Raw genomic sequence first — 11,616 nt, 5'->3', positions numbered from 1 at the left:
GGGACCGTGTACTAGGCCAGCGATCAAACGCAAGCAAGCGTCCTTTCCTGCTGAACTATCTCTCCAGCCTTTTGGAATTGGAGCAATTTTAAGATGAGAATTACAAATTGTCCTCTTAATAATCTTTGAAATCTGCATTGTTTTCAGTTATTAAAAATGTTTGTAATTACCCAACATTTGCAAATGTTGCAGAATGAAGGCTACGTGTTGCAAGGTGCTTGAAATACCTTCTATAAAATCCTGTGGTTGGGGCTGGAGCGATAGCACAGCGGGTAGGGCGTTGGCCTTGCACGCGGCTGACCCGGGTTCGATTCCCAGCATCCCACATGGTCCCCCGAGCACAGCCAGGAGTGATTCCTGAGTGCAGGGCCAGGAGCATTGCCGGGTGCTGTCTCATCAGTCTAACCTAATCATTTTCCTTTAGATTGCTCTTATTGGAGTGGGAAAGAGAACAGCAGTTAGGATGCATGTTAGGCATGCACCAGGCCTAGTTTTGATCCCCAGCATCACAGGATACAGTCTTGGGGGACCCTGAGAATGTCCCAAATGGTCCAGGTCATCCCCAGCACCATAGGTCCAAGCAGCACCACATCCTCAGGCCCTTGCCCTAAGCTGATGATCTGTTGTCTGAGAATTACACCTGGATCTCCTGAGTCGTACTTGGGGTCTGTCCTCCACCTTTCTCCCCCCCCCCACACACAAAGATTGATCTTATTTGGCGCATATGCTGCCCGAGCCCATGTGCTGCTTGCACCCACATGGCCGAGCACAAGCGGTGACCAAGCACATGTGTCGCCCGCATCTCCCCTCTTGAGATGTGTACTTTCATGCCTTTGTGTCTAATGTTGGGATATGTGTAGGGGCAGAGCCCTTGGAGAAGCCCCTATTTTCTCTCTTTTTTTCTTTTTTTGGGTCACACCCAGCGATGCACAGGGGTTACTCCTGGCTCTTCACTCAGGAATTACTCCTGGCGGTGCTCAGGGGACCATATGGGATGCTGGGAATCGAACCTGGGTCAGCTGTGTGCAAGGCAAACGCCCTACCCACTGTGCTATCGCTCCAGCCCTGCCCCTATTTTCTCTTGAGCGCCTTATTCTCTCTCTCTCTCTCTCTCTCTCTCAAGCTCCGTCTTTTTTTTTATTTTTAATAATTTGCTTTTAATACAAGTATAAAACAAGATTCCTATCATTTCAACTATAGATAGAACCACACTTCAAAACTGTCAATAATTAATAACATATTAATTTTAAAGTTTTTAACTACATCAAATATAATACAGAACTCTTAAATAATGTGTCACAATATTAGAAAGAAGTACTTCAACGTTCCAAAACTGTATCAAAAGTCCTCCCCCACAATTTTTTTTAAATGTAGGAGTACTGCTATTTATTCAGCCACTGATTAGCTGATTGAATTGTGCATGAACTCCACCTTACTTTTTTTTTCATTTTTTATAATTTTATTTATTGAATCGCCGTGAGAGCAGTTACAAAGCTTTTGGGTCTAAGTCTCAGTCATACAATGAAACACCCGTACCTTCACCAGTGCCCATTCTCCACCACCAAAAACCCCAGTATACCCCCAACCCCACACCCTCCCCCTACCTGTGGGGCAGATGATTTCCACATTACTCTTTCTCTACTTTGATCACATTCAATATTTTGACACCAGACCCACCATTATTATTTGAGATTTTATCCCAACACTCTGAGACTATAAAAACCAGCTCCCGGAGGAGAAGAGCACAGTCTCCTGCCCCCGCGCCTGGCTATCCCTCGCCAGAGCCCCTTGGAGGGGAGCGGGTTGAGGCTTTCCTCCCCGCCCTGGCCAGGGCCCCGGCAGCCGAAGACCTCCAGGACCAGCCACCACCATGCTGAGACCACTCTCCGCACACCTGAAGGTACCGGCAGAGGGACAAAGCCACGTGGGTTCCGGGGCCGAGATCTCCAAGCCTACTCGGATTGGAGTCGAGCATCCTCCACCCAGATCCTCCAAATTCCAGTAGGCAGGGGTCACACCCACCACCTGGCCCCCTGGCGCCGTGTAATCCCATCAGCGGCCAAGACTCTGAGACTATAAAAACCAGCTCGACATCTTATTATGACATCTCATTCCTACTTTGACAAACTGGCAGGCTACCGAATGTAGCCTGCCCACATGGTAGAGTCTGGCAAACTCCCCGTGGCGCACCCAATATGCCAAATACCAGTAACAATGATGGGTCTCATTCTCCTAAAGAGCCTTGAATATAACCTCAGGGCCAGGATGAAGGAGACGTTACTGGGGCCTGCTCGAGGCAATCGACGAATAACAGGATGATCTGTGATCTGTGATCCCAAAACTCAGATCTGCTGAAAAGGCAACAGTAGACAATTTGTGTTCTATTGCTGGTTATGAATAACATATGATGTTGCGTGGCTGCAGTAGGGCCATGTGATTTTGAAATTCCGAAATTTTAACACTTAAATCTGGAGGGATTTCTGCCAAAACCACTAGGTTTTGAGATTTGCTCCTGAGTCTCTGGGATCATTGGCCATTGAGCAGCTTGATCAGGAGCCAGAGAGGCTGTTCGTGGGCGATGAATTGGGGTCTCGTTTGGGTGGGGAGGACAGGCCTGGCTCCCCGCCATCCTGTGAGGCCCAACAAGTTTTGTCACTGCGGGCCCAGACCTGACTGTCCAATGGCCTCTGGAGGATGACAGCCACCAAGCCCCCAAGGGGGAGCAGGCGGAGGGACAACACCCTTTCACCCCTGGGGTGGCCTGGCGACAGTAACCTACTGCAGGGTTCGGATGCATTTCTGCCAAAAGCCACTGGGTTTTGAGACTTGTTTCTGAGTCTCTGGGATCATGGCCGTTAAGCAGCTTGCTCAGGAGTCAGTTCATGGGTGATGACTTGGGATCTCGTTGGGGTGGGGAGGACAGGCCCGCCCCACAAAATTTTTAAGCAAGTAAAAAGTATAGTCCCTGCTGGTGTTTACAGTTAATACTTTTAAACATAAATTTCTAACTTAAATATGCCCTCTTCAAAAATCTATCATCTTTCATAAATATAAAACTATAAAAATAATCAGCATAGAATCTTATTTATAACTTAGAAAACCAATTTTACATGATATCTTGTAACACTCAAGAATTATAATCCACAAGGGATAGTCTCCCTGAAACAGAAAGTTCTTTCTTTTAGTCACCTCCAGTCCTTAAATACAATCCTTATTTCACATCATTTACATAGGAATATTCATCACAATCTGACAGGTAAAAGAAGAAAAAAAGTTTTCCTACAACAGCTCATAAATTTACTCATCTTTCTTAGTATGACTCTTTTCAGCCTTATCTGAAGTAACTTTAATATCTGATGATGATGAGGCAGTACCATTGACAGATAAATTTTTTTTTCTTTTTGGGTCACACCTGGCGATGCACAGGGGTTCCTCCTGGCTCATGCACTCAAGAATTACTCCTGGCGGTGCTCGGGGGACCATATGGGATGCTGGGAATCGAACCTGGGTCGGCCATGTTGGCTGCGTGCAAGGCAAATGCCCTACCCACTGTGCTATTGCTCCAGCCCCGACAGATAAATTTTCTTCACTCTTTTTTTCAGTTTCTTTTTCATCTTTCTTTTCACATACCAAAAAGTGATGCCGGCCAAACAGCATCCAACTCAAAATATCCTCAACAGAAGCCAAAGACATAGCAGAAGTCTCTGTAATCATCATAATATATAAATCATAATATCTTTGTGGCCACAATAAAAATGGTATAGAGGAACATAAGATTATGCTTTGCTATTGGCAGATATTTGGCGTGCTGGAATGTGAAGATAATTGACCCCACCAGGGTTATCTTGGCAGGGTAGGACATCTTCAGCCATTCATCAGCTTCTGGTTTCCAGGCTCCTCTCAACAAAAATTCAAAGCTTGTGATAAGACTACCACCTGCCAAACACACACACACACACACACACACACACACACACACACACACACACACACAGAGACACAGGAGCTGGAGAGATAGCACAGCGGGTAGGGCGGTTGCCTTGCATGCAACTGACCCGGGTTCGATTCCTAGTATCCCATATGGTCCCCTGAGCACTTCCAGGAGTAATTCCTGGGTGCAGAGCTAGGAGTAACCCCTGTGCATCGCCAGGTGTGACCCAAAAAGCAAAAAAAAAAACAAAAACAAAAACAAAGACTACCACTTGCACCTCAAGCCCATCCAATAGCTATCATGACTAGCCAGTCATTTTCGTAATAGCTATTAGCATGTGTAACTCCAGCTACTATTTTCCAAGTTCTGGTCACTTCCTTCATTCCTGCAGCCAAGAGTTGAACAGGCAGGAAAGAATAGCCATGGGAAACTAGGTCACATGGGCAAAAAAATGCAATATACCAGATCGAAGATGCCAGGAATATATTAGTGTTGTTAGCAAGAAACCTCACTGGAGGTTCAGCAAGTAGCATACAGGGTAAAATTCCTCCACCGAAGCAGTGGAGCATAGCAGTAAACCAGCTTGACCAAGGATTCTTCACTGCCTCTGCCTCTGCTCCCGGCCGTCGCTTCAGCGTCATCACCGACACAGGTAGTGGGCGATGTCAAAAAAGGGAAACATAGGTGTGCAAGAAAAGGCCAAGGTCAGGTCATTGCACGGAGACCCCATGACGACCAAGCCCACGGAGACTGCAATGGAGGAGCCGCAGCGACTGGTGCACCATGGGGGGAAGGGAGGCCGCTCTCCCTGTCTTTCTCTCCCCATCCCCATTTCGTCTCCTCCATACCTTTTAGACCTCCAAATAAAATCTGTTTTACTTCTGTAGCACTGTAGCACTGTCCTCCCGTTGTTCACCGATTTGCTCGAGCGGGCCCAGTAACGTCTCCATCGTGAGACTTGTTGTTACTGTGTTTGGCATATTGAATATGTCACAGGGAGCTTGCCAGGCTTTGCCGTGCAGGAGAGATACTCTCGGTAGCTTGCCAGGCTCTCTGAGAGGGGCGGAGAAATCGAACCCGGCTCGGCCAGGCTGGCTGCAGGCAAGGCAAACGCCTTACTGCTGTGTTATCTGTTTCACTTCAAGAAAAAAAAAAAGATTGATCTTACTTGCTAACACCCCCAGATATAAGTCCTTTTCCCTTTCATTTCACCCTCTTTTGTTTGCTTGGGAGTCACACCTGTACTTTGGAAGTCACTCTTGGTGGTGCTCAGGGGACCGTGCAGTTCTGGGCATCAAACCCCATCCTCGGTCAGCTGAGCTCCTTCTCTGACTTGTGCCCCTCTTTTACTCAGTTGTTCTGTGCTTTTCACATGACAGTGAGAGTCACTTGCCACTGACCACCTTGGCCTCACAGTGGACAGCTGGAGAGATTTTTGCTGGCGGCTGCTGGCCAAGCTGGCTGAAATCCCAGCAGACAGGCCAGCCCCTTGCTTCTCTCCTTCCCTTTTCAACTGCCCACTGAGGCCTCTCAGCAGATAGAACCTCCCTGGGGCTGAAGGTGAATGTCTCCTTGGTCAGGTTAAGGGGGTGTGGGGCAAGCTCTGAGTGCAGGGGTCCCGGGGACTCAGCCACCCCAGAGCCTGGTTCTCTCAGGCATCTCAACTGCCCGCAGGTCTCAGCGGCAGAGGCTGCAATTCTGAGTCCAGACTTTTCATTTATGCTCAAGGGCAGATCAGATGATTGTCAGCCACAAAGAGTGACCTAGACCTTGGGGTGTATTTGTTCTTGCTGTGGGCTATCTGCTCAGCACTCACCAGCACCGGAGGGGGGAAGCCTCAGAGCAAGGACAGCCCTCCCCAACCACGGACATTTTGCTCTTCCATCTCCCCAGACTCTGTCCTGCTGGAATCATTCCTCAGCTAAAATGTTTCTCACTTTCTTCCACCCCCAGACCTATTGCAGGCTGCTAAAAGATTTTAATCTTCTTGGCACTCCTGACTCACCTGCCCTGTGCAGGCTCTTGGTGGTGGTGGGGGGGACCACTCCTGGCCAAGGGATTCAAGCGTTTCAGGTTCCAACACTGTTCCCAAGGCTGAGGGACTCTACCCAGGACCCCTGAACCCCATTCTGCAGGAGCTGTGCTCGGGAAACGCTGTTCCTCAGAATGATTCTTGGGGATGGGATATTGTGAACGGCCAATCTTGGCTGACCCTGATGGACGTATCTTTTCCTTCATCAGTCACATGTCATCAGCCAGCAGTCTCCTGGGCTGGGAAGGTCTCCCAGCACCTAAGGTTGGACTGCAGCCTTGCCAAAGCTTATTTTCATTCCAAACCCCACATGCTCAGGCTGTTGGAGGGAGGAACCTGGTCCATCTGATAAGCAGTAATAGCTGACTTTATATTCAGGGACAGGACTGGACAGGGTGCTGCAGGTGTGGGTAGCTCAGTGACTTAGAATTCCTGTTTTAAGCTTCAAGTCATGATTTTGATCCCTGATGCCACCAGATACTGAATGCAATCCTGGCAGTGATGGGATCCTGGTTCTCCAGGTGATTTCTGGCTGCGCTGTAGTACTCCAACTGCAAGGGTGCTCCCTGTCTCCACTACACACCATCCAAATGTGTGAACACTAGGACCAGAAGCACCATCCCCGGAGATCAGATTTGTGTTGCCATAGTTGCACACTCCAAACAGAATGTGAACACTGCAGCCAAGTGTGGGAGCGATATGTGACAACTCACATACTCACCAGGTATTTACGTGACCTCTGACCACAGCAAGAGAATTCCTGCCTGTAGAACGGAGGTGACCAGTTAATTGACCAACAAAATGAATTTGTGTGGGAATGTTTATTCGAAATGTGCGGTCTGTCCAAAGGATACACATGCGATCTCCCCAACCCACCCCCAACAAAACAGCACCCCTGTACGGAGCCGTTAGAGGAGCTGTACCTGATGGGAAAGGGCACCTCCCCTTCCTCTGGGGTTACCAGCATCGAATCTGATTGCAGAGGGGAAGTTTCCACTGGCTTCTGTAGTTTGCTGGTTGAACAAGTGTGGAGACTTATTTTTCCTGGCCCTACTTTAAGCAGGTTTTCCCCCCCCCCCCTCTTTTTTGGGTGACATCCAGCAATGCACAGGGGCTACTCCTAGCTCATGCACTCAGGAATAACTCCTGGCGGTGCTCAGGGGACCAAATGGGATGCTGGGAATCAAACCCGGGTTGGCCGTGTGCAAGGCAAACGCCTGTGCTATTGTTCCAGCCCCTCAGGCAGGGTTTTGTGTATTTTCCCCAATTCCAAAAACAAAGTGAAAGTGGAAGCATCTCAGGCTGCAATCATTAAATGTTATGCTTGCAAGTAAAACACGTTCCCCTCAAAAAAGCAGAGAAAGGGAAAACATAACACAAATGGAGACAGCCACCCGAATCAAGTCTGTGCAACTAAGTTGAATGTGTATCCATCTCTGGCATACCTATGCACCACCAGCTCATTTCTGCAGGACAGCCAGCCTTGATAGTCCTTATCCAACGCTCCATTCAGCCTAAGGACCAGTCACCAGAGTTCTCTAGCTGCCCACAACGTTCACAAAACTTTCTCCCCCCCCTCCACCCCCTTACATCTCCTTTCTCAAGAACACGACTTCTGGAGATGCTTGAAAGAGGATGGAAATTAGGTTAACTTACTACACATCAACTTTCTTCACTCCCTACTTCAAATACTCCCCAGGATTTACAGGAGTTAATAAGAAACATTTGATTCTAATCAGCCAGCCCCACCTTCTCCAAGCATTTTTAAAGCACGATCTTACCTGCCTAGGTGGCTTCTGGCTAAGAAGGGAACAAGTACATCTCGTAACATTAACAGCAATAGTTCTTCCGGCAGTCTGTCTGGATTGGAGATCTCATTTTCACCTTAACACTGGCTATTTTGCCCAATAGCAATACCTTGTAGCAGGACCAGCTAGGAAGGCCCACCTGAGAACAGGGTCCACCCTCCTCCCCATAAACATGAGGACATAGAAGAAATCAGACACTTAGGTTCTTGGACACTTAAAAAAATCACACTTTTTTTTATTGTCTGCGGATTTTAACCTGTTAATAAAACAATTCCAGGATAAAGGGAGTGTAAAATTGCAACAAATAAGATTAGTATTCTTCACCCTCATCCTCTCCATCGCCGCTATCTGCTCCAACCTCTTCATAATCCTTCTCCAGGGCGGCCATGTCCTCACGGGCCTCAGAGAACTCTCCCTCCTCCATGCCCTCTCCCACATACCAGTGAACAAAGGCACGCTTGGCATACATCAGATCAAACTTGTGGTTCAGGCGGGCCCAGGCCTCAGCAATGGCCGTGGTGTTGCTCAGCATACACACAGCCCGCTGGACTTTGGCCAGGTCCCCACCAGGAACCACCGTGGGAGGCTGGTAGTTAATACCAACTTTGAAGCCGGTGGGACACCAATCCACAAACTGGATGCTGCGCTTGGTCTTGATGGTGGCAATGGCAGCATTGACATCTTTGGGAACCACGTCACCACGGTACAACAGGCAGCAAGCCATGTATTTACCATGGCGAGGGTCACATTTCACCATCTGGTTGGCTGGCTCAAAGCATGCATTGGTGATCTCTGCAACAGAAAGCTGTTCGTGGTAGGCTTTCTCAGCAGAGATGACAGGGGCGTATGTGGCCAGAGGGAAGTGGATTCGGGGGTAGGGCACCAGGTTGGTCTGGAATTCGGTCAGATCGACATTCAGGGCCCCATCAAATCGGAGGGAAGCAGTGATGGAGGACACAATCTGGCTAATAAGGCGGTTCAGGTTAGTGTAGGTTGGGCGCTCAATATCAAGGTTTCTACAACAGATGTCATAGATGGCCTCGTTGTCCACCATGAAGGCACAGTCAGAGTGCTCCAGGGTGGTGTGGGTGGTGAGGATGGAGTTGTAGGGCTCTACCACTGCAGTGGACACCTGGGGGGCTGGGTAAATGGAGAACTCCAGCTTGGACTTCTTGCCATAGTCGACGGAGAGACGTTCCATCAGCAGGGAGGTGAACCCAGAACCGGTTCCCCCACCAAAGCTGTGGAACACCAGGAAGCCCTGAAGCCCGGTGCACTGGTCAGCCTGAAAAGGAGAAAAAAAGAGGGAAAAAAGTTCATTTACTATCTTTTTAAAGCACAGAACACTATACTCCTTTAAGCAGACATGCCAGCAAACTGGTACCTAACTTAGAAACTATCTTGAAGTCCAACCAGTGTTTCCAGCATAATCCACATCTTGGCATACATTTCTCTATTTTCTTTTCTGGAAACCTTCAGTGTTGTTGGGGATCAGGAGGGCTAGACTTGGTAGTGCTGTATCTGAGGCCTACACATGTGAGACAGGCATGCTGTCCTTTGGACATCTTCTGAACCCCCCCTTTTTAAAATTTTATTGAATCACGGTGAGATAGTTATAAGCTTTCATGTTTGGGTTAGAATCACACAATGATCAAACACCCATCCCTCCAGTGCACAGTCCCCACCACCAATCTCCCCGGTATACCCCCCGTCTCCCACCCTCCCCCTGCCTCCATGGCAGACATGATTCCCCATAATCTCTACTTTTGGGCATTACGGTTTGCAATACAGACACTGAGAGGTTATCATGTTTGGTCCTTTATCTACTTTCTGCACACATCTCCCATCCCGACCGGTTCCTCCAGCCATCTTTTTCTTAGTGATCCCTTCTCTATCCCAGCTGCCTTCTCCCCTTTGCTCATGAGTTCAGGCTTCCAGCTATGGAGCAACCTATCTGTCTCGTGTATCTACTATCCTTAGGTGTCAGCCTCATGTTATGTTGTTTTATACTTCACACATGAGTGCAGTCCTTCTATGTCTGTCCCTCTCTTTCTGACTCATTTCACATAAGCATGATACGCTCCATGTCTACTGGACCCTCTTTTACACCATTTTATTTATTTTTGCTTTTTGGGCCATACCCTGTGATGCTCAATTCTTCCTGACTCTGCACTCAAAATTACTCCTCGCGGTACTCAGGGGACCATATGGGATGCTGAGGATCGAACCTGTGTTGGCTGTGTCAAGGCAAACACCCTACCTGCTGTACTACTGCTCCGCCCCCATTTCACATACTGAAGTCTGGTATTTACCAGTTTCCGAATTCGGTCCAAGACGAGGTCAATGATCTCCTTGCCAATGGTGTAGTGGCCACGGGCATAGTTATTGGCAGCATCTTCCTTGCCTGTGATGAGCTGCTCAGGGTGGAAGAGCCGGCGGTAGGTGCCATTGCGAATTTCATCTGGAAAAGGAAAAACCAGTACCCCCATCAGCCGCAACCCACACCAGCCTGCTCATCCCCACGAAGCCCGTGGAGCCCCCACCTCACACTCCGGATGCCTGAGGTCACTCACCAATGACCGTGGGCTCCAAGTCTACAAACACTGCCCGGGGCACATGCTTGCCAGCGCCCGTTTCACTGAAGAAGGTGTTGAAGGAGTCGTCTCCTCCCCCAATGGTCTTGTCACTGGGCATCTGGCCATCGGGCTGGATGCCGTGTTCCAGGCAGTAGAGCTCCCAGCAGGCATTGCCAATCTGGACACCAGCCTGGCCAACGTGGATGGAGATGCATTCACGCTAGGGAAAGAAATAAAGAAAAAAAAAGTCAAAATACGGTAGCATTTCCTGGCCCCCCCCCCCCCCCCCCCCCCGCCTGGCTGTCTTCACAGGGCCCCTTGGTGGGTTACATTTCCCTCTCTGCCCCAAGCAGAGCCTCGGCAGCTGAAGACCTCCGGGACCCAGCCACAGCCATGCTGAGACCACTCTCCACACGCTCGGATGAGCCTCATGCATGAAGGAATCGGCAGAGGAACCCAGGTGTGCGGGACCCAGGGCTGAGACCTCCAAGCTTGCTCGGTTCGGGACTGGGCCTCCTCCACCCAGATCCCCCACCTTCCAGTAGCTAGACAGTTACACACACCAGCTTACAACTTAAAACCAACAATAAGAGAAGCCCTCTTATTCTCTAGTCCCCACTCTCAGAGAACCTGGCAGGCTACTGAGAGTATCCTGCCCGCATATATGCCTGACTGGGAACACCTGTAAAGGTGATTAGAGGCTGCCCCAAAAGCCTCCATCCCTCTGAGAGAGCCGGTAAGCTACCGAGAGTATCCTGCCCGCACAGCAGAGCCTGGCAAACTACCCGTGGTGTACTAGATATGCCAAAAACAGTAACAATGATGGTCCTCATTCCCCTGACTCTGAAAGAGCCCTCAATATGCTATCGGGCTACACTAGCACATGACAGGGAGGTTACTGGCGCCCGCTTGAGCAAATTGATGAACGGAGTGATAGTGATAATGATGGGAGCATTAGGAAGACACTTAGAAATGATTCACACCTAAATGACTAACCTCCACTTTTTGTAAGTCACTCCTGCCTGGGACTATTTCATAAGTGAAAGCAGTGATTGAAGACTAATTCAGAAAAAATGCATTTGGAAACCAAAGATATGTTAATAAACTACTAGACTATAATACCAGAGACCAGACTCAAGCTTTGTGGCCATGTTAGATATTCAAGGTCAGATTACTAGCATTTTAGGATAAAAAAAAAATCCCCACAAGATCTGAGAAAATAGGCCTGCTGACTCCCAAAACACAGGCTGAATTTCCCCTCCAGCTCTG

General features: G+C 48.9%; 1 protein-coding gene and 1 pseudogene across 1 annotated transcript; both read right to left on the bottom strand.

The window, feature by feature from the left end:
* Positions 1-3,297: 3,297 nt before the first annotated feature.
* On the bottom strand, positions 3,298-4,661 carry LOC130029349 (trimeric intracellular cation channel type B-like; annotated as a pseudogene).
* A 3,405-nt stretch (positions 4,662-8,066) lies between these two features.
* Positions 8,067-10,572, bottom strand: TUBA1C (tubulin alpha 1c). The gene is made up of 3 exons (XM_056120289.1): positions 10,345-10,572; positions 10,084-10,232; positions 8,067-9,056 (listed from the first exon to the last, which is right to left on the bottom strand). The coding sequence occupies exons 1-3, from the start codon at positions 10,463-10,465 to the stop codon at positions 8,082-8,084; spliced, it is 1,245 nt and encodes a 414-aa protein (XP_055976264.1). The 5' UTR covers positions 10,466-10,572; the 3' UTR covers positions 8,067-8,081.
* Positions 10,573-11,616: the final 1,044 nt, after the last annotated feature.

The sequence above is a fragment of the Sorex fumeus genome, unplaced genomic scaffold, assembly GCF_029834395.1.
Source record: "Sorex fumeus unplaced genomic scaffold, SorFum_2.1 ptg000042l, whole genome shotgun sequence".
In the NCBI taxonomy this organism is placed as follows: Eukaryota; Metazoa; Chordata; class Mammalia; order Eulipotyphla; family Soricidae; genus Sorex; species Sorex fumeus.
This window is presented reverse-complemented; position numbering and strand designations above follow the sequence as displayed.